Genomic DNA, 27,854 nt, shown 5'->3' with positions numbered 1-27,854 from the left:
TAGCCTAACCTACTCCAAACTCCGCTCGTAAATCTGTCAATTCACCGTTTCCTACCTGGCTTTTTGTCCAGCTGTGCATCTTATTAAAGGGCCGGTGGCGTTTTCTTCAATGTCAGACTGCACTCTGTAATTCGGCATGTGTAGACTACATTTTATTAAATGGCACACGCTGCCAGAGAAGGATAAACTCAATAGGCTGTTTCACCTTTGCTGTAGATCACATACTGGACATGACGTTAAACCAGCAACAACTTACATTAGGTCTGGCCATGGCTTCTCTTTTTATCATTCTTTTCTTAACTTGTCTAACTTCATATGCATGTTTGTAAACAGACTAAATTGGGCACACTGTTTGTTTGCTGTTAGGTAGTTTTAATCAGAGAGAGCAGCCTGTTGGGACAGACTCACCTGTGTCCCATCTCAGCTCTGCCTGAAAATATTGTCAGAGACAGACAGCAACATCACACCTTTCCATTGTGTGTTAAAGCTCAGGTTCAGGGGTGCTTTGCAAATAAATAGATATTCATGAGCTTTTCAGAAGCACCACACCTCCAGGCTCAGATAAAGAAACCGTTTCTTCACACCTCGACCATCAGCTGCCTGTGATGAATGAATGTCCTGCTCATTTTTACTGGCTCCCCTCAGCGCCACTGGAGAAAGCTACTGTAGACAGCCCACCTGCAGGAGACGGCTCAGTTTGTCACTTGACATTTTTCCGTTATCCTTCATCCTCCGCTCTGTCATCTGTGGCACTCGGGTAGGCTACTTTCAGGTTGCAGGTGGTTGCACAGACTCAAACTGAGAGAGAGAAATTAGTGCAGATTGGCTTGCGTGAGTGTGAGAGTGAGAGTAATAATGTGACAGTATGGAAACAACCCGCCCCCTCCTGTCCCTCTCTGGCTTTTGTTGACCCCCCCCACAATCCCTCCGTCCCTCCACAACAAGGTCAAAGGTAAGGGTCAGCCACAAAACACCACCCTGGAGCTGGTGGGGATTCAGCCTATATCGTCTTTCTCTCTCTCTCTGCCACCCTGCTGACTCCAAAAAAAAAAGATCTACCCTCTGATTCTTATCTTTTTTTTTTTTACCTGCTGATAAAAAGACTGTTTGTTATGAACATGGCAACGTTTCTGAAAACTACATTTCAACATCTGGCAAGCATTTGTATGGTTCCCTTTTTTTCTCTCTCTCTGTCTCTCTTGCGCTGTCACATGTTAAGAAATCTCCTCAAGGTTCTTGAAGTAATTTTGTTACACCAACAACTGATCTCATTGTGGGGAGTTGGTGCTGCATCACCTTGTCGCAATTACATCAGAATGAAGAAGCGAAGCTTTTCCTGTTGAATCCCGGGTTAGTTTTTTAATGACTGGGTTTAAATTCTGCTCAAAATCACGCACAGATTTCTGTGGATGCTGCTTTCCTGGTGGCAGCCGGGGCTTATCTTCTGTTACAAGACAGACCAGGCTGCAGAGGGGATATGCTAAGACCCCTCTCCCCCCCCCCACGCTCTGGTGTAATGATAAAGATAAAGCCCCACTGATTTATCTGAGAAGTCTGGGATCTTTTTTTTGCTGTGGACATCAGAGAGCTGTCAGAGCCACAGCCCTCCACCGCGGTGGCGCTCCTCCTCCTCCTTCTCCTCCTCCTCCTCCCCGTCCTCACATCAATTGGCATCTTCTGATTTAAGCCAGAGCGGAGTGATATGTTAAGTCTGGAGGAGGGGAAACTCTGTTATCGCCCTTTTATTCAGCCAGTCAAATGCTGTGTCAAGATTTGAGCTTGTGTTTTCCTTCGTCATGACAGGCCAAGCCAGTGGGATTTCTGTTTGTAAGCTGTGTACGTGCACCGCTTTCTGGTTGGTGGTAACCACTCAAAACAATGAATCACGCCTCAGTCCTGTGCCAGTTCTCCGTCTGCACTGTGAGAACTGACATGTTTGGCAGCGAGCGTTTCTATTGGTTGGACAGGAGGCGTACGATTGCTCTCATTAATAGTCATATTCACATATGGGAAGTAACAGCACTGTGTCAACAAGCTTTGAAGCCTATAAGCATCCTCCTCTGAGCCTATATGATGGCGTATGTTGTGTGTATGTGTGTGAGGCCCTGCTGTCAGCCCATGTGGAGGATGTTGTGGCGTCAGGGCTCTGCAGCTCAGCTTCCTAAAGGAGTGCATGGACATTCAAAACAAAAAAACAAAAAAACAGGAGAGAAAAGAAACATCAACCCCCACCACCGGAGCCAATCCCCTGCAAATCTTCCTCCCTGGTGCTCTCTCTCTCTCTCTCCATCCAGTGTCCAGCTGAGTCTGCTCGCTTTCCCTCCGTGGGAGCCCAGGCTTTGTCACCAGGCGGCTCACTGTGGTGTTGATAAGGAAAGTCTGTCTGTGGGAGCTCACAAGCATATGGTTTCAGTAAAGATACAGAGTGGTTGGTGGGTGGGTGAGAAGGTCTGGTTGGGTGGGGTTCAGGCCCTCAGTGTGAAGATGCTACAGCAGCGACGGGGAGTGAAGTGGTTGCAGAGTCGACTCAGATTGACTTCTAAGCAATTTGTTAAATTATTCAGCGATAATAATGTTTTGCCATCATGTTGTAAAAAAAAAAAAACGCCTCATCTGGTCTAGTTAGATAGCTCCCACATTTCCCAGAATGCCCTTCATGCACGCATCTTCTGAGAATGATAGACGGGAAAGGAGAAGGATGTAGGAGTTAAGACACTGAGAGGTGTTTCCCCCTCCCGGTCGAGAGAAGCGAGCTGCGCCCATGACTGAAGGGTTTGAGGTTTCAGCGCTGTCAGATCGACGGATGCGGAAGATCAGTCAAGTGAAGCGTTTTCTGTCGTCAGACGCCATGTTGACATTTCACTCATTAGGTCCAGCCTACATCCTCATTACCAGGTGTTTCAGTAAAGTTATATTTATGACGGATGTCTTCTTATCTGAAGACACCTGATGGTTTTCTGTTCCTCTTTGAGGTTTTTTCCACTCGCTGTCGTCTGCCCACATCGTCCTCCATCACCTTATCGCTGATTTATTTTCCACTCCCCCTTTGTGCTCTTCCGCTATTACCTCCTGGATCTTTAGTCCCCCCCTCCCTCCCTCCCTCCCTCCCTCCCTCCCTCCCTTCTGTACAGCATCGATTATCAATCGCAATGATTGCAGTGACACACAAAGAGATGGTTATCCGGCTTTGGCATCTCAGCCATTCCGCATGTCACTCATCCCCTGGCGATTACCGGTGCCAACGAGCTCATCCAACGTGCTGGAGGGCAGCATGTGGGGCTGGTGGGAGGAGAAGAGGTGAGAAGGGGGTTGGGGGTGTGAAAAGAGGGATTAGAGGATTCAATTTTTGCTCAGCGTTATCGTTTCCCGTCTCTGAATCAATTGCCCTTTCGAGTGGAGTGGAAACGAGCTGATTGGGAGTTTCTACGGTGATAAGTGCTCTTTTCAGGCCTTTGTCAGGACGATTTCCCCTGTTTACGTCTGAACTGATCGTTTCTTCGTGCCATAGATTAGCGGGGATTTTCTTCAGGGTAGCACTTTGTTGATTTTAATCCAGGCAACTGGATTTTCCCTGCCATGATGGTCAAAATTCAGACTATCTATGACGGTAGTATGGTCAGTGGCGTCATAGCCGCTAGACTTAAGGGATTTTCCTTCAAAACCATAAAAATGGAGGGGGTTGCCATGCAGGATTTTCTTTTTTCCTTTTTGACCACACTAACCTATGCCACAGCAAATCCTGTCCAGTAAAGACAACAGTGGAATTGTGTGGCCAATAAGTCAGCCAGCTTTTGACCTTCTGTCTTCATTCTGAGAGGCCAGAGAGACGCAGAGAGGGGTGACCAGGAAGGTCCCGTCAGTGCTGCAGGATAATAGGAAACATCTGGAGATCCTGACCTCTGTGACCTTTGCTTTAGGCCACACACGAGTGAGATTACACGCGACTAAAATGCCGGTGTGTTTGTGTGGATACATGATGTTGCCTTTTTTTTGGGTCTGTGATTGCGCTTACAAGGTTTATCTGCAGCTCTTTCACACCTCTTTCTCAGCTTTCTGCTGTTGCACGCTCACCTGTAGCCGCTGTCGACGAGACTCGCCGAGCAAACAGGATGACAGGAGTGTATACTAACAACAAACACAGAGGACCCAGAGAGACCTGTGCCCAGGAAGACAGACGTGCAGGAAGGCAGACTTGAGCTTCCTCTGCAAACTTGAGTCTGTGTGCACCTCTTTCCTTTCTTTTTCTCTCACTCCCCCCCCCGGTTTCTCTCTTCTCCATCTCTTCTCCAGCCCTCCCCACTCGGTGGGAAAGACCAGCATCAAGTTTCTCTGGGCAAGGGGGGTATAAATAGCTTCAGATTCTAGCTTCTCATCTTGGCCACAGCGCTGGTGGTTTCAGCTCACTGCAGCCTCAGCCCTGCTGAAGTCATACACACACACACACACATACACACACACACACACACACACACACACACACACACATACTGAAAGAGTGGAAGACGGTAGAAAACAACCCACAGCAGGTAGAACAGTTACAAGGGGCAGGCCGCTGAGGTTTAGTGAGGGTTTTTATCATTGTTATTGGCCTTTAAACTCTTTGCTGCTTTTGTAAGACTCAAGAGACTGGACACAGAGTCTCATGTGTAGCTTTAACTTCCTGTTTAGGACCAGACCGATTAATCGGCCGTTAAATTTAATCGCCTGGTCCGTGTCTTTCTCAGACATATCAGTTTCAGCGTATGCATTGGCTAAGAAGAACCCATGTGAAGACTGTTTTTGTGGGAAAAATAATGATTTGAAAAGAAACTGTGTAATTATCCATAACAGGCTTTTTTTTTTTTTTTTACCTTTTTCTATTGATTTTAATTTTTTTCTCTTTTTTTGTAGTAAAAGTTATTTATTGTTGAACAGTAACATGTTGAGTCTCCGATGCACTTTTATCACCAGTGGTTGGACCCCAATTGAAGGATTATTCCAAAAGATGTGAGTTCATGTAAACAATATTGGTCAATTAATTAGTAATCACATTATTTTGCTCCATAATATTGATATCGGCCCCAAAAATGGTACCACACAGTGCAGCTGCTGAGCCACACTAATTCACTACAATGCAGGCTGTTGCATAAACGGGGGTAAATGCCAGTTTCCAACTTAATATTAGTGCTTTTTTTAGTCATGTGTGTTGATAAGCCATTTCTTTGAGGCATAGCACTGCAGCAGGAATTTTAAGAATTCAAGTTAACAAGTCTAAACCACTGTAACACCCAGAGGCATGATGTCAAAAAACACCCCCCTCCCTTCTCCCCATTTCCCTCCGAGAGATGTCGATGCAGATCCTTTGCAGAGAATTAGCAAAGGATAAAAGTTACATGATCAGCGTGGACGGATGGATGTTTTTGGTGATTTGGCCTTTTGCTTAAAACGTGTGAATTTATTTTCCGTGAGCAGGTCTCTGTTTGCGGTTACACAGTCAAACAAGTGGATGTATTCAGGAGCGTGTGAATGAATCAGTGGTGGAACTGGCATAAAATCAGCTCACTGATTTCTCTGTGTCAGATATCAGAGCGTGCAATGTCAAGAATGCAGCCCGAGACGCTTTTTGGATGCGCCGTTCAGGACGTTTTTTTTTTTTTACGAGTGGAGCAAACATCCAGTAAGAGGCACCGTCGGAGAGTGTGTGTGAAACGCTGTGTGAGGCTGATATACGATACAATGGGTGACCTGGCCTGAATTGTAAAAGCAAGGCTACATGAGCTCTCTAATGTCCCTTCGGAGATCATGACCCGGACAAAGTTGGAACAAGTACTTTCTCAGGGGTTGATACTGGAGCTGTGCAACACAGGTTTTTCAAGTACATGACCAGGATGAATGGATGGATGGATGGATGGATGGATGGATGGATACCTGCAGAATGCCTTGGCCCAGTCTCTCCCCTCAGCTTCCTATTTAGTTCACGGACCGTGGCCACAGGCTTACAATGTTTGTTTGCTTTCCCAAATACAACCAGATGTGTGGCTTTTTTCAGGGGTCGGAGGTCCTTTTCCCGATAGGAAAACACTGAACAAAAACAGACAACCATGGAACACATCTACAGAAAGCCTCTTGAATGCAGAGAGTGAGGCAGGGATATTTGATGAAGCCTGGGTTAGATTACTGAGCTGCTGAAGTCGGGCTCTATCAGGGCGGGTCAGAGTAAATGCCTGGCCTGTATGCTGCCCAGTCAGGAGGCTGTTCACATGACACAATGGGACAAAGAAGGAGAGTCGCGCACACATTACATGCCACCAAACACACTCCTTAGTAGGTCCTCTATAGTTTTTTTTGTCCATGGTACAGAAAGAAGTCCTTCAAAGTAAAACTGGCAATCATTCCGTTGTTTGGCAGGATCAGGTTTACTTTTTCATTTCAACCCTGAATTCCCACACACTTGATCTGTGCTGATGAAGTGAATGAAAGTGTGTCACAATGTTGCAACGTAAACAAAACCACAATATGGTCAAGTGCAATATCCAAAACACACAGAGATGCCTTGGTCAGCAAATTTCAAATACACTCAAGGTTTAAAGGGACGTGTTTGGTAGGCTACAAGACCCAACAAACATCACATGATAATTTTTTTTGTCAAAATGAATCAAAAATGATCATTCATACTGAAATCACAATATCTGCCCATATAATCACAGTATCTTGTATAGTGCAGATTGTGAAGTAAAAAAAAAAAACTCCTGAAAACACCTGAGTAGTGACGCAAACTGGGCATGTTCCAGTTAACAGGAATCAGATTTTATTCTCTGGAATTGATGAGTTGCAAAAAATACTATGAATGAGGAACAGCGAAGATGGTTGTTCTGTTGAAATGCAGAATTTAATAACCTTATTGTTTCACCGCACATGTGAACATCTACGTGATCATTCCCAAAGGTTTCAATTTTGGCTCATCCAGACTACAACACAACCTCACAGTTTTCAAACTTAAATGAGCTGCATTTAAAAAAAAAAAGTTTGTTCTTGGTCCCTGAAAATCTCAGATCAGGTGGACGGGACAAAACATTGGAGTAAAATTCATTTTGAAATGAAAATCTAAAAATGTGGACATGGTGTGAGTGAGAGGTGGTGGCAAGATAACTCTTCAGGAAGGAACATTTAAAGTTGAAAACTTTTCACCACGATCGTTGTCATCAATATTTCTAAGTGAAACAATTTCACTTTCTCATTTAAAGGAGATCTTTGTTCATTTATGTTGTTAAACCGCACGAGTTAAAGAGGCTGCTGGCTGTGTTGTTGTAACTGCTTATGACAGCTGCTGATAAATTCTTGGGCCCGGTTGCTGAAGGGCTTTTATTTTGGCGCTCATTCAATGTGATGACATTTTTGCCAACTAGCATGGCACGATGAAAGGCTTGAGTCATACATGCTTGAGCTGTTACTGTGATGATTTTGTTCTCGCATGCTGACAGGAAACCTTTTAGAGAAGGGTGCAACATTTTGACATGAGTAGTTACCACAGTTGGTTTTTGGAGTGAGCTGTGACGTGACCCCTTTACTCGAAGAATATGTGACAAAAAAACAAAAACAAAAAAAAGAAAACTTTAACCTTATTGGAGCTTTTATTTTGAAGGCGATTAAACCAGGACTGTTTTCTCCTTTCATGTTATAGTTTCAGTTTCACAATTTAACTTTCATGTGCTCTTAGATCGCTCATTTACTTTTGCAAGAATAAGACTGATCCTGAAAGCAACACTTTCAAGTGTGTTAGTTGCAATTGCGGCTGCCAAAATGAGAAGTTAGATGAATGTAGGTCAGTTGCATCAGTTGTTTCAATGCAAGAAAAAAACAAAACAAAACTCTTTTGCAGACAGAACAGGCGTCAACTAGCTTCATCTGTCTGTCCATTAAACGCTGCTCTCTGTCATGTTGGTAAATACTGTCTTGAGCGAGAACCAGTGGGTGCTGGCTATGATCTTTGCCCACTGCTTTGCCAAATGACCATTAATTTGTTTCTGTACCACTGTGTTCTCTCCGTCTGTGCGCAGGCCGGTGTTTATGTTGGCCCAGCTGAGTGCCCGGTGTGGCATGTTTTAGTTTGGTTTCACAAGTAGCCTATAAAGGTATAAAGTAAACTTCAGCTTGAATGATTGGCTGTGTTGCATCTATTTTTTTTTCTCTCTCTCTGTCGCTTTGTTGGAAGCTTCACGGGTCTCTGATGGCTCACTCAGCGCCACCGTCCCTGCACTCTGATCCAGTCTGTGATCCCCACGTCTGTCAGCGTCGAACAACACACATCCAAATGTCCAGATGGCCTCTGCAATCTGCTGCATGATGTTATCTCCAGATCGCCACATGTCACCCGTCAACGGGACAGCCGCTCGGAGAAAAAAAAAGGGGACTCGTGGACAAACTGCGTTGAGCGTCATGCGCTGGTTAAAGATGAAATGTCGATGATTATTGAAAAAGATGTAGCCTACGTTCCCCCGTGAAGAGATAAGTCAGTTGAGCAGCAGAGACCATTTGAACAGATTTACAGCTTGAAACAGATGTGCTAATCTGAGTTTCTGGCTGCGAATGCTGAGTGTACAAATGGGGAAATGACACGTCTTCCACACAGATGTGCCTGACGAGCTATTTCTATTCCCACTGTCACGGGGGGAGTAAGTGAGATTGAGTGTTGCGTGCTTCTTTCTTCGCTTCTATTTTCTTCTTATACATGTGTAATGAGAGGGTGAGTGTAATCGTGCAACAAAAGCTGCTTAACAACCTGAAACCATGGATATTATCATACATGATAATTATAGCACATTTGTTGCACACAGCCACTGTGAAAGAGAGGGAGAATGAGAAGATGAAAAGGCCAACTTCACACCAACCTGGAAGAGACAGGAAGGCATGCTGGGAAATGATCATTCTTAAAAGTAGTGAGAGGCTTTGAAAGCAGCATCTGAATGGACTGAAAACACAATTTCATATTGATCTTGCGCATCATCCATTCATTAATGCAACAGAGCTGATGAGTCTGCAGCTACAAACAGGAAGTCCCTGGTCCAGTGCTGTCCGCCTGTCTGTCCTCTGCGGTCGAGACACTGTCTCATCCCCTGCAGCGTTGAGTTTCCGCCCATGTGAGCAGCTCAAAAAGCCTCTGGAGTTTAAAGTCCCTTCAAAGCGGAAGTGAGTGAGAGGTGGAGGGAGGGAAAAAAAAGCTGGACGAGACTCAAAGAAGACTTTTGTGTTTTGGTGATTGGCTCTGCCAGAAAGAGTTTTCTCTTGGAAGACAGCGAGGGACTGGTTGGAGGGTGAGCGAGAAGCTGAGGGAGTGTTCAGAGGGTCTGGGAGAGATGTGAATTACGGCTTCAGAGAGAAAGGAGTTTACTGAAGTTTACTGGGGTCTCTCATTGTGGCGACGCCACGGGCCATTCTCTGGCTCTGCTGCACTCCCACCACAAAGAGGGGATTTCTTCATTTATTTATTCAATTTCATGCCATGTCGACCCCAAAATGGCCCCTATCCCCTCTCCAGAACTGCCCTGTCCCCTTTGTGGCCCTCTACCCAAATCCTCTCCAGAAAGAGAGACCCTTAATGGACGCATTGTTTTTAGCTTGTTGTTGTTTTCTCTGGGACGAGGGGGAGGGGGTGGAGGATGGCTGTGGTGGTGGTGACCTGAGAACTCGCATAGAAAAAGTCCTGAATCTGTGGATCTGTGATTCTGGCCCAGTGTTGTCCCAGTAGGTGTGGGAACCGGAGCAAATTGAAAAGGAGTTCTCAGAGACGGCTGGAAAAACCCTGACAAGTGTTCGAGCTTGTTCTTGATCTACAGGCTCCGTTGTGAGATATGTGAATTGAGTGAGATGGCCCGGCGTTGCTGCTGAATGCTGATGGTAGCCATGGGCGAGCTGAGAAATGGCCCAGTTTCTCCCCCATTAACAGCATCTCTGTTTTCATTATGGAGGAGTTGAATGGAAACAAAAAAATCTTTCTGCTGATTCCACTGACTATATCTATCACCAATGGGAAGGAAATAATCAGATCAGTGTCACATCTCTTCTGTTTTTCCCCGCTCCATGTGGTTGGTATTATGACTGTGGAGGTTAATGAACATGAATGAAGTGATGTAGTGAAAACCAGTGACACACAGCAGTCTGGCAGCTCCTATTATAATATTGATCCCTTTGTCCAATAGGTCAACAAGCAACATGTAGACTAGTGGTTCACAACCTGAGGGCTGATGCCCACTGATGGGCCACAAAGGTATTTTAAGTGGAGTTTGGACAAATTATATGATTTCAAATAACATGTGCAACCTTTCTGAAATATTTTTAAACGGAATTACCTTTAAAAATATTTAAATAATATTTGTGGACAATGTAAAAGTAAATATTTGTGCCTTGTACTTTAATTAACCCTTGTTATTTCTCCAGTTCGTCTTGTAATTCAGGAGACTGGTCTTTTTTGACACTCTCTTCCTTTTTTCTCTACATCATCCGTTCTAATGCAATCCAGTACAACACCACCACAGCTCACAAGCTGCCAGTCAAGGTGCCACGTGATCACGTTCTCACCGACATTCATTCTCCCATTAATTATCCTATAGTCTTTACTGATAACCTTTACTGAAGGTAAACGTCTAAACCTGCTCCTCGCTCTGACCCTTGAGGCATCGTCCGCTGGCAGCAGTGTGACGGCAGCAGCACTGGCTTCCACACGATTGTACAGTGACTTAACCCCCATGTTGAAACTTGACTCTTTCTGACAATTAGGACATTCCCTCACTTCTCTCTAGTTATTTCCCTGCTGGTTTTCGGCTTTACATTATGACTACATGGAGTTTCTGGTGTTAAGAAAGAAATGATTTCTAATTATTAAGATTTGAAGCTTTGGAAATGAGCTAATTTTTGAACTTTCCGCCAATTAATTAACCCTCTGAGGTCGATGGATGTTTCTATTAATATCCAAGCGTAGAAATATGGTGTAATTGTCGTAAGAATCCACTTTCCATTACAAATTCTTCATAGATCATATGTGACTCATAACCTCCTAAATCTGTATAGTGACAGAAGACTCATTCATTCTCAGTTTATTATCCATTTTTTTGTGAACCTGTAGGCTTTATAAAACTCATTTCAAAATTCATCAACATTAGTGGAGATTTGTTTTCACAAGATATTCAAAGAACTTTTAAAAAACAAGCTTCAGTTTCAGAACAAAACTGAATTGTTTTTATAACACAGTAAATAAAACACTGGGGTGTCATTTTATATGGAAGACCCCTTATAAAAGGTGAATTTAAGAAATAATGTAGAATTGGAGAAAACGCTCTGTGACGTCAGAGGATTAAAACAGTCCCAGATGAAAGTGACTTCTGTGACTGAGTGAATCTAATCACGGGTCATGTTACTTGTTTGGCTTCACTGCAGGTAGAAAACTGCGTGGAGAGTCAGACAGGGCAGACGTGGAGGCAGCAGGCCTCTTACTCACTGTCCAGTGGAGCGAACACTGAGCCGGCACCAGCATATGGTCCGTCTGAATCCTCACACCTTACTGTCTGGCCCCTCTTCGCTCTGATAAACCTCAACATTTAGCAACACCCCCATCCGCATCTGACCCTTTGGCTGTTGGTCATATGAGATGATGCTGCCTCATATGACACCAGACCAGTTACTGATGTCAAACAGTGACCACAGTGTCTTCAGTGAACTCTTATGATAGATGTCGGTTAGACACGGCTTGTTTTCCCAGACCTAAGCAGTACAGTCAAGTAGTCATGACAATAAAGATGGTAGTGTTGTAAATCTGTTTCTTTCAATAATAATAAATAATCTGATCTTCCCATTTATTCCCACTCATTTTGTAGATATTGGTGCCTTAAGAATACAAACAACCTATAAAATGTAATACAGGAATATTGAATTTCCATATATTAAAAAGTGTGCATATAAAATAAAGTGACTCTTTTTAAGATTACTGTTGAAACCTATTAGACATTTTTTAGACATATGGCAAGCCCACACAAATCTATGTTTATATTGTGTGGACACATGTTATATGAATATATAAAGCCTGTCAATCTACGTTGATATTATTACCAGTATAGAGTCTAAGAGTCTGAGAACAGTTTCCCAAAATGTAAAGATTGACATGTTTGTGGTTTTGTTCACATGCTAAATTATGAGAAATGAGAAAAACAAATAAATGCATATAGATACATGGAGAAATTGTACTTCCTCCCTTAAGTCTGTTGATATTTTAAACAGTGGAGTCCAAAAGTCTGAGGCCAGTTTGACTGCCTTATTTAAAGTTAATGAGAAATGAATTATGATAGTGTTGGTATTCAAAACCTATATCTTTATAAATGTACATGACATATACAACAACTTCACTCTTGATATAGGAACATGTTTTCCCAGTCCCTTTCCAGTCTACAGTTTAAATCACTTCCAAGCCAGTTGTGCAGTGTGATTTATTTGTTTGTTACAGTTTGGTCTGCTGCTTGTAGAGAACTGTCAGACTTTACTTAGAACACGGTAGAAACAGCGGCCAGTCAAACATGTCATGTACTTCCTTTTCACAAAAGCCACACTTCCTGTCCAGAAATGACATCTGCTGCTCTTTTGTGTGGCGGCTTCGCTCTGCACACTGTTTGTTTTCCTTCCCTGCTGAGTGGAACCGCTGCCTATCGGCTTTAAAAGAAACTAAATTCTTGCCAATGATTTAGGTGTCAAAAAAAGAGTTGGCTTTTGTTCTGTGACATTGCCCTGGTTTCACTTCCTGTCTGCATGCCCCACACTCCCAACACTCCAGCAGAGATGTGTGCACACTTCTTCTGTTTTTTCTTGCACTTAAGCAGTTGCAATAAAGTGGACACTGGACAGTGACTCAGTGCGATGGGATCTCCCAACTGTGCGTCAATTGGTCTCGTGCTCATTCAGCAGCAGAGTAGCACGTTTTCCAGCTTCACCATGAACTGCCGTGCTGTCAGAGCAGTTTCACACTCGAGTTTGGCCCCTGGCGAGTCTCTTCACTTATTTAAGATGGAGATTGTGATGTGATTTCAATTAAGCATTAGACCGATGATAGATTCAGCCACATACAATAAAGACAAACTGTGTGTTGTCTATGCAAGTACTACTGTAGCACCTTTAAACAAGAACGCAGACTCTAACCACACAAATATTTTTTCTGTGATCTGTCGTCATGTAACAGTCGACAGTGTGTGTTTGTGAGCTGCACATGCTTCAAAAGGAAGTTTCACGCTCAAGTAAATATGCCGAACTGTCGTGCCAAACAGTGGGTCCAGAAAATGTGTAAAAACACCCCTTTTTGTAAATGAGATAGAGGAAGGGGTGTGGCTGTTAACATGCTAACAAGCTAATTTTGTCATAAAAAGCTCACAACCCAGTTTCACAGAACTAGGTCTTTTGGTTTAAATTAGATTGTTTTTTTTCTGTTTGTCCAAAAAATAACTTCCTGTGAAAAAATTACTCAGAAAAAACGAGTTTTTTTCCCCCCAAGTGCTGTAACGCTTTTGTATGTTGGCTTTGTTAGATGTCTCACCTTTTTTCAAATGTCCTCACCTTTTTTTGTTTTTAGTGTAGAGACCATTCATACAATAAGATGTAAATACATTTGAGAAATGACTTTATTGGTTTCATACAATCAATAAATTTGAATAAGTCATGGCATTCTGCTGATACCTGTGTTGCTGTCAGGATTTAATGGCGCGTTGGTGCAGGTTTTAGTGTTATAAATGGAATTCAAACAATTATCAATCAATAGAGAGAACATCGCCTCACCAACAACTAACCTACAGTGAGCTCACAAGAGCTAAAACTCAGACTTCATCTTTACATCGCTTCCATAAAAACCGTAAACATGAAAGTGTCTCTCAGGTGCAAAAGTCAAACAAGTAGATTCTGTCTCCTCAAACTGAGGGAAATCCTTCAGATGAAATATTAAAACATCCAGCAAAATGTTCAAGATTATGAGGCTTATCATCATTCTGTAACTTTTAACTTTTATAATTCATAAATAATGTATAATCTATTCAAAAATATGTTTTATTACTTTCCTTTTTGAGCATCTGATTTGGTATCCGTGATATTTTTACTTGAACTTTCTTCTATTTCCTCGGTGCTGTACGTGGGACTCTCTTGGCCTTCACATACTGAAATGTCAGTGGTATAATTCTGCACCAGTGTTGGACTTGGCAGCTACTCTGTGGTCTGTCAAGGAGCTTCATGGTTTCGTTGCTCTCGTGTCCTGTGGGACTGCATCATGAGCAGTTTTCCCCTAAAAGCCCATCACCCCTGTGACAGGAGACCATCATGTGCAATATCTCTGCTGTGCTCTGTGCAGCAGCTGAGTCCCACACCGCTCTACACTGCCGCTCTGATTCATTATTATCAGTCCAAGGGTATCAAGAAAAAAATCTCTGTCCCTTCTGACCGGCTATTATTAACCCGTTGATTAATGTTGTCACTATGTGTGTGTACGCATCTGATGCTGAGGACAACCTGTGCAGGAAAAGGCTGCAGCATCTATACTGTACCTAGCTGTACATGGTTATTTAAGGAGATCTATGGTTCATGTCTGGATTCATCTCCATCAAATTTACAGTCAGACTCGGTCAAGAGCTGATTTCTGTCTGAATCAGTTTCCACACTGTGACATGAAGACAAATTGCTCCATTTTAACCAAGATAGAGTGACTTATTGCCGTTCATGTAAATATTATTCATCCACACCTGATCCCTCATTTAACACGATTTCATGCCCTCAGCTTGGTCACGACAACACCCTGATGTCAGAAAACGGAGCGTAAAGGTCACCTGGGACAGAGATATGAAGGTAAACAGTCCGTGCCGTCCTGCTGCCTCTTAGCCACTTGATTAAGAAGTAATGAGCTCAACAACTGTGTCCGGCGGGGCAGAGTAGAGTCACAGCGTCGTGTCATGACGACTGTGTGTTGTTTTTTCACCATTGATTTTTCTTTTTCCAATAACATCTGGCTTAACCGCACGCTGTGGAAAGGACAGCTCTTTCAGTATTCATCTCATATCTTAATGTCAGTGCGCGTTGGCGGCGCTCTGAGGTTTTGCCCTCACCATGCAAATGATGCATGACTTGTAATAAGCTGGGGGGGGTTATCTGAGGGCGCAATTACAGCCGCTTCTTTTATGTTCTCCAGACCACAGTGGGAAATACAGTATTTTCTAAAATTATTTTTGCATGTGGTTTATACTGCTCAATTATAAAGCAAATCAGGACTTGATAATAGAGGTCACATGGAGTTATTGGTTGCGGACTATCATGTCATCTCATCATGTTATAGACTTAAGCTTTGGAGGAAGTTGAGATAAATTAGACTTGCTGGTGTTGTGCTGTCCATATGTGTCTGAATATGCAAGGGACTTTGATCAGAGGACGTCGTCATGTACCCTCCAATTTGTGACTGTCTGCACCATTGCCCCCCTTTGAGGGCACCAACCGTGTTACGCCTCCTCCAAGTGGACTGGAAAAGCACAACAACAGCAACAGCTACACATCAACGGTGTCTGCAGCTGTCTGGAGCTGTATAATTGAGGCTTAACTCCTGCTAAGTATGACTGACTTGTCTATTTTCTAGGCAGGATGTTGTGTTGATTGGGTGCCATTACTGCAAAAGCTGAATATGAAAACTCACACCAGGCTGCAGTTTGTCCAATTACGATGCTCGACTTTCTGAAGCACAATGAACTGCTGTCCATCAGATGTCAACATCTTTCCAATTATACCAGTCAAACCTTCTTTTGGGGCCATTTCCTGTTGTTGAGTCTCATCAGACTCTCAAAATACTACAGTCCAGACTCTAATGCCCAGTTTTATGCCCATCTCTGGCTCTGGCTCTGCCGAAGCCACTGTCTCCTTCGTGATGGTGGACGGTGAGAGCTTCCAATTTTCTCTCCAAATAAACCTGTCTGCTTTGTGATGGAACAATGAAGACAGCCAATACAACCCTGGGTGAGAATGAGGCGAGACCTGGACTGAAAGGAGTTCTTTGTTACTGCTTCCCTACCATCGCTCCCCGCTGATCCCCCTGTCACCACATCTGTGTGGCACATTTTGTTTATGGAGTGAATCCTGCCTGGACGGGAGCTGTCTTTTAAGACGTCAATAAGGAATGACTCTGAAGTCAGTTTTTTCACTTCAGCCGCCGTCTCTTCCTCTTTTTTTGTTTTCATCCGTCGTCCCCGCGTTGCTATCTCCTGCCCTCACTGAGGAAAAGCCTTGTTTCCTGCCTCTTCTTGTCTCCCCTGCCAGGGAGCAATCTCTCACATGAGCGACTCCTCCAGTGTGGACACCGTACAAGTTGCCATATGGGAGATTTAATTAGTGTACGCCTCAAGCACAATCAGCTCCCTCCCAAAACCAGTCGAGAACACGACAACTACTGCTTCTCTTTAATACTGGTCTTAATTAGGGAGGTTGTAGCTCACTGCTAAAGACCTTTGCTCTCTATTTTGGTAACAACCTACGCAAAAGCTAGTAAGGAGGGGAAGGAGGGGAGGGGTGTTCGGTCTCTGAGGAAATGATATGATTGCTGCCTGACTGCTGGTTGGCTCGGTCTCTATCTTTAGAGCAAATGTGTGATTACAAGTCAGTCTTTCATTATAGGCAAATGTCTTACAGTAAGTAACGAGCATATTAGTCGGATGTAATGTGGGGCTGTGCAGAGTTTGCCAGTGCTTCTTGTTAAAAAAAAAGAAGAAGGTGTATTTCAGATGGTTTTGGTTCCTCCGGGTGCTGCTCCACAGAAGGCAGCGTCAACAGTTTTCATTAAGTAGGGTGTAAGAAAGTAGTTTCAAATTTGAAATTTGTAATGGTGGGAAAAGTAGCATCCAAAAGTCTTGAAAAATGTATCTAATGACTGCTAATGAATTGTTGTGCTTGTGTTCTTTGCTCCGATATTTCCTAACTTAAATGGGAAAACTTTTATTTTCAAACTATATTCTACTTTTGTAGGTTGATTTTTTGTTGAATGAAAGCAGGGCTGAATTATATGCAACAGAATGTTATCTGTATGTCTCTATGTCCCCCATGGCAGAGTATGATTTGTTGGCCTGGGTCATCTCCATAGCACCGCAATATTTCAGTTATGGTTTGTCGTGACACCTTGTATCTTAAACCTGTTATTTGAATATTAGGCCTAGCTATATTGTGATATTTCAGTTGATTGTGCAGCCATAATAATTATGGTGCAGCCATAATAATAAAAAAGGGTTTAGAAGATGTCATACTGAAACATTCTGTAAAGACATATTGCTCCGATCTGACTTTTAAATGCTGTGAGCGCCTAATATAAAATCCCATTGATGTTCATTGTGTTTGGCTGGAGGGGAAAATCTCAGAGACAAATATCTTAGGAAGCAAAACTATTTGCATGGCTCGAAGCTACATAGAACCACTGACCTTATTTCACACAAACGTGCAGGTGATACGTCTGCAGGTCGTGACGCTGCTTGTTTCATCATTGTAGCTTTGAAGTGGCAGGTGTGGATCAAACTGGAGGTTTAAACAAAGGTTCAGTAACCTCAAGAAATGCAATTTTGTTTTTGAAATGATTGTACATTTTACCAACTCAAAGCTTTTTTTTTCTCTTCCATCCACGTGCATGCTGTTTGTCTTGACTTGACACAGTGAAACACATGCAGACACAACAGGAGGAGACTTTTATTTGGTGGTTTGGGGATACATAGCCTATCTTCTCTGCTCTATCCTTTTTCCTTTTCAAACTGTGTTGATGTCTGGACCCGAGACTGGCAGTCAGACCGAGGCAGGTTAAGCCTGTCAGACACAGTGCGACAGACAGAGAAATGGGGAAGACAGAATAAAAGAAACTGTTTGCAGATTCACTTCCCTTTTCTTTGCTATTCTTTTTTTTTTTTTTCTAAGTCAGGATTCTGATTGGCAGGCGCACACACACACACGCACCGAACACACGCAAACTGCACACGCACACGCACTCAAAGCTGAACTTGACATGAGCCTATTACTGCCGTCTTTTGCTGAAGTGGTGTGTGGAGAAGTTGCGACAATGAATTCAGCTGACATCTTACAGCTGAACGCTCAGGTGCTGCTGCTCCCATGGCAGAAGATCCATACAGTGATCTTTAAGTGTCACAAGATGGTGTGGAGAAAAAAAGCATGTCTTGTCATATAATGGAAACTTGTGCGGTAGCCTACCAAAGGGATAGTGAAACAACTCTCATGTGTCTTGTTTTGCACCATGAGAGGTAATGGTCCATGAAGTATCTCAGCATGCATGTGACTGCCTGTTGCTCGAGGGCTTGTGTGTTTATGGCCATGTGTAGAGATACGACAGAATCTTTGTGTGCTCTATAAATCTGTTTCCTCAAAACAAAGAGTAGGCTACATACACACAATAATCAGTAGAGGGAACCTGGACTTCCACCTCCAGACCACTCGTCTGTGCAGAGTGTGAAATAAAGATAGATGAATCCTTAGAGCTTCGCCTTCATCTCCTGGCTAATCCCAAAAAATGGGCAAAGACGAGGGGAGTGTGAAGGCGAGACAGTATGAGCTCCCTTTAGCATTATTAGCACATCAATGCTTGCTTGAATGCTAATTACAAGGCCAATTTGCTAACTAGCAAACAGGCCACCAATTGATTGGTTGACTTATTCTTACCTCAGTGAAAATTTCTACAATTCAGTCTACATGCAATCCACACAACAAAACACTATTAAAAACATAATATACAATACAACAAAGTGCAAATCTGAGCAGACAGTAAATAATACCAGAGCTAACCTGTTAACAGTAGTGAAAAAATACTAGAATTTCACTCCAACACAAACATTGTGTTCTGCCAGTTAGCTGCACAGCTAGCCATAGTTTGTTATTGTCAACTTAATGCCCTGATTTATGCATAAATTAAAGCCTTAATAAGGTTTAGATGGATGATTCATATCGACCACCTGCACAGTTTTTATTGAGGGGGAATTCAGGCTGTAAACATGTATATTTCTGCTGTAAAGGCTGGGATTTTACCATGGGAGAGTCCAGACCCTAGTGGTCATCAGAGGAACTGCAGTTTTTGATACATAATGGTTGGCCTCCGTCTGACTGCTCTACATCCAGATTGTTTGGGCTTTCCAAAACCTGTATTGTTGTCTTGTTTTGTCAGACTCAGATGTTCAAAACTCCTCGTGCTACTTCATTTCACCTGGATGTTTCGCTAAATGTTTCAGGCTCAACAATACAACACAGTTCTTCTTCTTTTAACGGTGCTCTGTCTGTTTCCTCCACAGGCTTTTCTGCACCGGATTAGACAAACTGCAGATGATCAACAGTGTCTGTCGCCTGAACATGTCAAGGTAAGATCGATGCAGCCAGAAGACAAAGGCTGAGAGTCAAAACATATATGAAGTGATTGATTATTATATACAAGAGATAAAATATTTATTCACACTGATTGACCCTCTTTTTTCCACATCTTTGTCCATCTGTTTGTCCCTTCCTCTCTCTTTCCCTTCTCTTCCTTCCACCCTGCCTCTTTATCTCTTCCTTCCTCTGTGTCCCCTCCCTTTACATCACCCCTCTGTTTATAGATTCTGTTTTCAAATATTGAGGACATCCTGGAGTTGCACAAGGGAGTGTTGGCTGCCGTGGAGAACAGTCTGCAGCCTGAACCTCACCCCCAGCATGCACTGGGACACGTATTCCACCAGTTTGTAAGTGCACACACACACACACACACACACACACACACACACACACACAAAACACCAACATGGACATGCTCATATACAAGCACAGGACATGCATGTGGAAACGCATGCATGCGTGAATTTCTCCTCCATGCAATAACCCTCCACACACACACACACACACACACACACACACACACACACACACACACACACACACACACACACACACACACACACATGCACAAACGGACACAAACTCTTTTCATGGGCTACCCGTAACCACAGATGCAGGGAGAGCGTGCAAAGCCTGCTGTGAAAATACCCCCTAATTCTCTTTCTCACATCCACACCCCTCCCATCTCCTGGACTCGCCATTCACACGCACAAACACACACACACACACACATAGACACACACACAACCTCCACAACTTTTGCTTTTCCTCCTTTTCCAAACAGGCCTGCATCCTGTCAGGCAAAAAGACTCTCTCTTCCCTCCATCCCTCTTAATCAGTCTGTGCAAGTCACTGTCTCTGCCATCTCCTCCTTCTCTTGCCCCCCCATCTCTCCATCCAAAGATGGGGACGGACACACACACACACACACACACACACAGAATGCCCGCCCCCACCTCCACTGCCTCCGCTCCCCTCTGTTTGAACTCGTTTGGCCCCAGGGAACAAACAAAGAAGGGTCTGTGTCCGGGGAGGAAGAGATGGTGTGTCACTCAGTGAGGGGACAATGCTTCTGCTGGCTGCACTCAATCTCAAGCTCTCTCTCTCTCCCTCTCTGTCTCTCTCTCTCCCTCTGCCTCTTTTTCTGTTTGTCTAAACTATCTTCAATTCACTTTCACTTAACACCAAACAGCTCACTTAGGTCATCAGCCTATAGAATAGTGCTGCTTGAGAGCAGGATGAGCAGATTGGAGTTGAAGTTTCTCAGAGGTCACAGAGGATCCCAGAGAAATCCACAGTTTTCTGCCCCTTGGCTTTTTTCCCCACCGGCTCAAATCTAATATTAGAGCCATAAACCAGTGAGCTCTTGGCTCTGCTGCAGGAATCAACCACAGTCTCTATTTCTGCCCCTGACAGATGTTTACATTGCTAAAAATTCAGCCCGTATGCCATTTCATGAACCATGCCACCTCTTTGAGGTGAAATGACAGATCGATAATCATCCATCCAGTACCTGCTCGTGGCGTGAATGACATTCAATCACATCTTCGGGGGTAGATCATAGGGGTGGGGTGGAGGGGGTTGCTTGCCGGTGTAGCTGTTGAATTGGTTCATCAAATTGCAGCTCCACACACGTGTGAGCCGCTACGGTCGTTCAGTCCGTCAGGCCAAGTGTCAGGGCGGAGAATTAATGAAAGGAGCTCTGTGGTCAGACTGGACGGGTGATGGAGAAGCAGGTGAAGTGATTCGTTCGAGAGCAGCCTCGGCCGCTTAAAAATCTCAGTCTGCGTTTTTGTCATGACAGGAAATAAAAACCCTGTGACTAAAGCTGCTACTGCCTATCAGTCGATGAGTCAGAGTGATAGAGAATTCATTGCTGTGATATAACATGTTTAAGTGATCCTTTGATACAATTTTATGATATAGATATGATGTCATCATGTAGATAATGTACATAAAGCAGAAACACTAGGGAAGGCCTGATTGATCAGCTGCTGATCATTATCTGCTGATCTTAATTAAAAATATGTGGTCTGTAGATCAGAATTAATTATTCAACTCACTGATCACCTGTGGTTAATACTCTGGAGTCTGCAGCTGAACTTTTTGCAAAGTGTGTCTGTCACTGATACAATGTACAGCATCTGCAGTGCATGACAAAAATCTGCCCATCTCATCTTAGTCTTTTGCACATCACTGTGTTTTATGGTCGTACCTAATTGCTGCTGTCAGTTATCATCTTCCTGTTGCTGCTTTTGTGCAAAAAACAAAAACCATCAATATGTCATTATATATAAAAAGAAAAAAGCAGAAAGTCTTCCGATGTTTGAAAAACTACAGTCACATTGAGTTTGGGCATTTTTCTTCCCTTAAAAAGATCAATCAATCCATCTCCTTTAAACGTATCATCTGTGGAGCCAAAGCCTTATGTAGCTGGTTTCTCCATCACATGTAGATGTCCATCACTGTCCAGAAACTATTAATGACAGCTGTCACCATTAACCAAAGTATGAAAACAATGTTTTTATGTGCTGGACTTTTTCTTGGCAATGCACCTGCTGGAGATACTTTGACTGTTGTACAGATTCAACAAAGGAGACATAATGTGAATGTAACAGAACCAGACTAGCTGTTTCCCCCTGTTCCCTGTCTTTATGTTAAGCTACACTAACAGGCTGCATAAGTGCATTCCTCACTGTCCTTCACAATACAAACACAAACATATTTATTTTCTTTTTCTCTCTTTGCTTTGCTGGTGCTTGTGTTTTCCTCCATCTTATTGCATGTGTGACACCTTGTTTGTGCGTCTTTTCTGTTGAGGTAATGAGCTTCCCACACACACACACACACACAAACACACGCACACACCACCTTTGTTACTGAGTATCCATTACACTACCCTCTCCTACCCATGACCTTTGTCTCCTTCAACGCTGACACCTTTCAACCAATTGGTCGGCCCCGTCTGGCGCCCTCCAGCCGTGCTCCTTGACCTCCACCAGAGGTCAAAACCATGACTGGGATTTGATTAACCCCCGGCATTGTTCCACAAGACTGTCTGCCACTCACAGTTAGGGAAGAAAAATGGGAAGATTCATTGCTATTCAAAGTCAGATGTTGCCAATAAGGCTCGAGGGAGGGTCTACAAAGAAGAGCACCAGTCTTTGATTTTAAAATTCACATAACTGGAATAGTTTTTTTTTTAATTAAAATACTTTGCAAGAATTATACAGTGTATTAATGAATGAATACGGGGCATTTTGCAGTTTAAACCACTATAATATTTATCTTCCCGAGTGCATTTCCTCTGACCAAACACACACACACACTTGGACATGTTCAGGATAATTCCAACTCTGCAAAGGTGAAAAAGTGACTCCTGTTAGAGGCGAAAACAGAGACATCAATATTTGCTCTATTTCTGGAAGTGTATGTGTGAGCACTGTGCACCAAGCAACAGTCATTTCATTATGCACTTTTCTGAACTACACCCATTATGCCTCGGCTCTCTTCAGCGTTTGATACTACCCCTCTCATCTCGCCTCCGGAATAACATTCCAATGACGAGGAATTCAAATAAAGACTCGTGTTTATCAAAGGGGACAACCCGAGTCTTGGCGTTATTCTGGGTACAACTGATGTCTTTCAGTATCTCGCGGGAGTCTCAATTTTTTTTAAATTGACTGCGTGGAAATTAAAGGTTCATGTTTCGGCCCTGCTTCGGCTTCTAATAAGCTGCTCTCAGGGTGCCTGAATCCACAGTGACCTTGTTGTCACCTGAGCAAAGGGGAAACACCTCAGTTGTAAACATGGCTGCAAAGAGGCATGCTGTTTCTTTTTGTTAGCAGAAGGGTTCAATTGCAGGTGGTGAGGGAGATGAAATGGTTATTTCAGGGTTCAGCTACTGTGGTGCCACCATATGCCAGAGCATTTTAGCTCAAACTGATTCAGAGCAGCTACAGTTATATGTCAGTAAATTCAGTTTGAGTTGGAGTCTTTACAATTGCGTGACACAGTTTGGTTGTTTGGGACACTCTGATACTATTTGGGAAACTGACGCATGGAAACAAGTCATCCTGTTTACTGCTGGGTTTCACCGTCTTGGCATGTTCAGTGTAGTTGTCGCTGGACGTCCCGCCTGGTTAAATAATTGCTGGGGAACAGACAGTCAGAGGACGTGCTCTGTTTACTTTACTGATTTCATGAATAAGAACCAAGTTTCTCAGTCTGCACAGATCAAGTAGTTATAATAATGTTTTTCCATTATGTGCACATAACGTTTCTATCAGCTGCTTTATCACACACGTGATATACTTCCTGTGTGATTTCCTGCAAAAGAAAAAGGCACGAAATAACAATAAATCATATACATATGCACAGATTAGATGAGATACATTAATTCACCCTTTTTTGGCATTTGGCCAATTGTTCCATTGTACAATATAGAGCCAAAATCATGTTCATTATCTCACTATCCTGCATTTGTTTATTTCAGAGAGTTCACAATGAGAGGCCACGCTCCAATATAATGAGGAAGTCTGTGTTTAATGACCATGTGAGCAGTACAGAAATCAATAACAATTATAGTAACAACAGTACTTTGTTGTTCTCATGAATTATGTAGAATATTCTTTACATGATTTTAAGAAATGCATTCAGAAACACCAATTTGAGCTTGTTATAGGTCATAACTGAGTATTTTCTAAGCTTGTTTGACTGTTTTGAATACGAATAATTAACCTTTATATGTACTCAAAGACTTGTGGTTCATGTACATTTACAAATCCACCCCTCCCTTCCTGTGAACCCAGTTTGACAGTATCTGGGGTTTTCACGCCATATGCCGGCCCAGCTGTTCCTCCCAGTGGTGCTTTGGACCGGGATCCCCGGCTAAACGTGGCTTTGGGTGTGTGTTTGTGTTCCTGCCTGTGCGGTGTGAGCTGGCCGAGGTTTACATTGTGTTGTACATCCACAAAAGATGTTCAGCTCCCTCTGGTCAAACAGAACCAGGACTGAGCTGAGACGCAGAGCTATATAAAAAAAGAGCTGTTTGGCTGCTTCCGTCACCACTGCTGGGTTACCACCTAAAACACACACGCACTCCCACTCAGCAGCACTGTAAATAGCCACATGAGGACATCACACGACACATATCCATCCCTGTGTGCAGGATATTGGCTTTGGTAACTTTTGTGTATTTACAGGTGTTGTCACAGACCATAAATATTGATTTTCCCCTCAGTGGTATTACAGCTTTTTTAAATCCAAAGCCCCCGGGGCGGCAGCATCTTGGTTCAGGTTGAAAGTGTCCAAGCACCTGCAGTTTTGGATTTCACTTACGAGGCTGTTTCAAATGACAGTCTCAGTTTCTAGACCTCAGGCCTCAGGTCCCACTCTGCACATGGTTTCACATCCCAATTACTGCACAACAGCCAAGAATACACAACAGGCTTCAATAAGCTTCAGGGTGTACGCTGGGACACCATGTATATATACATCGCTGTCTACAATATTCAGCATGAATAATGTATTTCAAGCTACAGTTAATTCAGCGGCTCGGGTGTTGTATTGCATATTGTAAAGGAAACTGAATGGCAGCTCGACAAAAGCTTCTCTAATTGTCGTAGACTTGCTCTTTACTTTTTCATGACGTGGACCGAAAAAGAGAAGCGTGAAAAGTGATGTCAATGAAAAGAACATCACACTCATTATCCTTGTCCTGATCGCTGTTGCAGTTACACTATCATATGATAACACATGCAAATGGACAGAACACAAATGATTTGACAACATGTGTGTCATGGTTGCCTTACCAAGGAACACAAAATAGTGACAAACACGTACTTCCTCAATGCGTTCATGTTTAACAGCAAGACCAGGTTCCAGTGTCGGTTCTCAGTAAGTCCATCAACTGCGTGAGGGCTCTCTAGGGAATTACCCAAAGTTCTTAGCATTGTGACATTAAACACAGGGTTTCTGTGGTTACTACTGTATAGGGGGGGCGCCCACAAGTGTAGAAAACAGTTAACAGCGGCTATTAAATGAAAAAAAGGTCAGTAGGTCAAAACTAGGTACATGAGGTTTTGAATGTAAATATATTAACAGTTCGGTGAAATCAAAATGCCCCAGACCCACACTGTGCCCAGACCTACATGTCTTGGTCTCTGGTGATGTCCCATTTCTCTTAATGACATTTTGAGCCCTTTCAGTGTCTTGCACGCAATCATTTACCAGGTGCTTTCCAAATGTACAGTGGAAATTATTAGGTAGTGGACTCATAGTATCCCACAATGCATCGTGAAAAGTACTGTACACATGATGGTCATTGATTGTCATTGCGCTTGTGCTAAAAAGGACAGAAAACAGGTGCAGAGAAGAGCTCCTCTCTGTAGCTCACTACACACTCTTATACATTGAACTTTCTGGATGGTGACCTGGGAATAGTGAATGAGTGAATGATTTCAAATACAACCCAAAGGCGATTCACCCTTTTCTGTCCCCTGGAAACACATTGTTCATGTTGTGAATATTTGGAGCCCAGTTTGTGTTTGCACTGTCTGTCTGTCAGTCAGTCCTCCTAACCGGGTGTTGCTCTTGTGTTGTGCAGAGGGATAAGTTCTCGGTGTACGGCGAGTACTGCAGTAACCACGAGAAGGCTTTGCGACTCCTCATGGAGCTGAACAAGATCCCCAACATCAGGACCTACCTGCTGGTAAGACGCCACAGCTTCTCCCTCCTCCGCCTCTCCACCTCCCCGCTCATCCGATCTGTCTGCGTTCTGCATTTTTATGAGCTTCCTTCCTCTTCACGCTATGACTCTGACACCTCTATTCTTAATTATGTCTAAAAAAGTTTCATTATTTCATATCACATGAGTCTTGGTTGGTGGTTAGACCAGTGTTTATCACATAAATCTCTCATCTAATTTTCTTCCTGTTATCATTACTGCTTCTTCCTCTGCCCTATATTTCTTTCCTCCCTTGAGTCTCTTCTCGGGTATTTCTTTTTTTTTTTTTCATGGCTTATCCATTCTTCTGTTCCCTTTTCCTCCCATCATACCAACTCCACTTCCACTTAAACACTTGAATAAAGGGCATAAACTGTAACAAGGTCACGGGGTTCTTCCTGCCCGGACAGGATGTAACCACCATCAAGGTCAGCTCTGTGTTGCACTTGTAGTGTTTCCGCTACCAGCTGTTTCCGTGTTTTGACACCCAAACCTTTGGACCCTGGACAATGAACTTAGAATGGCGATGGGGGGGGTCTGGGGGCTTTGAGTGGGGACCCGACCAATGGAATCATCTGCAGAAGCAGAGTCTGGGCCAGCCAGCTGTGTGGTGTTGGCAGCCTTCTCTGGGACTGGCCAGGAGATCTGAGGCTCTGTGTTTGTCGCTGCCTGATGCTTCGCTTCCATGGCATTATTCTGACCCCCAGGACTGGAAGCAGAGGGATCAGAGCGTTGCTTATGTGCTTTGTCCTTTTTTTTTTTTTTTTTCGCTTCTTCTGGGCCCAGTCATGCCGCGGTTAAATAGTCCAGTCTTACGCGACATGAATGCTTCCAAGAGTAAAATCACTACACAACATCTGGTTATGTATTAATGCAGTTGTCATGGCCTGCTCAGTATAATCTCAAATGTTGGACGAGATCTTGTGTTTTGTATAGCAACCGTCAGGAAAACAGAAACAAACACCAAAAGCATTGTCTGTCAAAGATACTGTATACAGCAAAGGGGGAAAAAAAGTATGTGATGCAGAGGTCGCACAGTAGGTTTTTCATTTCACAAATCGCTGTCATAGTAACTAAATATGGAATAATGTAAATTTCCGTTCTTTTCAGCTGTGTTTAATTCCAAGGCAATTTTCTTTTTTTCCCCTCTCTTCTCCGATTAAACAATTTCCATGCTAATTGAATGATACGAGAAGGGAGGCTTCTGAAATTGTATGTAGAAATGAAGTGTTAATTGCACTGAAGGAGAAGAGAGGAGTGGAAGCAAAAAGGAGGTCAACGTGAGGAGCGGAGGGAATTCTGGCTTCGGGCTGGCAGATTACAAACAAGCAGGAGATAATGGAGAGAGGAAGAAAAGAGGCAAATTTGGATTGAAACGAATGTGGGAGAGAAGGGAAGAGAGAAAAGATTAATATTTAGGAATCTGTGAAATTCCAAACGCCTTTTTCTTTTTTTCGGCTGTTGTTTTTCCCGTCAAAAACGCTGCACACCCCCCACTCCTTGGTCCTCGCCTCCTCTGTATGGAGCTGAAAGGAATTGCCATATGATTATTATGCTCTATTCTGATCTCCTGCCTTCTTTCCCACTGGAGAACACTCAAGTAGTTTATCTGCATGGCTGCCTTTTGATCTTTCATCCTGGCCAATGAGCTTATAGCACACTGACAGGCTGCGTTCCTGCAAAAATTCAAGGCGTAGAGAAACCACTAGTGTAACTGTAAGCCCCCCCACCCCCCCACCCCCACCCCACT

At 43.4% G+C, this 27,854-nt stretch overlaps 1 protein-coding gene across 2 annotated transcripts in view; it reads left to right on the top strand.

The window, feature by feature from the left end:
- The window catches only part of prex1 (phosphatidylinositol-3,4,5-trisphosphate-dependent Rac exchange factor 1), an 85,682-nt gene that overhangs the window by 549 nt on the left and 57,279 nt on the right, over nt 1–27,854 (top strand). For both annotated transcript variants that reach the window (XM_085781210.1, XM_085781209.1), the window contains exons 2-4: nt 19,302–19,367; nt 19,602–19,724; nt 25,985–26,089. In XM_085781210.1, the coding sequence (XP_085637336.1) occupies nt 19,302–19,367; nt 19,602–19,724; nt 25,985–26,089 (294 nt within the window). The remainder of the gene's footprint in view (nt 1–19,301; nt 19,368–19,601; nt 19,725–25,984; nt 26,090–27,854) is intronic.

This window comes from Trachurus japonicus, chromosome 7, assembly GCF_045865225.1.
Source record: "Trachurus japonicus isolate A0001 chromosome 7, Traja_1.0".
Lineage (NCBI taxonomy): Eukaryota > Metazoa > Chordata > Actinopteri > Carangiformes > Carangidae > Trachurus > Trachurus japonicus.
The sequence above is the reverse complement of the archived record's forward strand: the minus strand, read 5'-3'. Positions and strand labels throughout refer to the sequence as shown.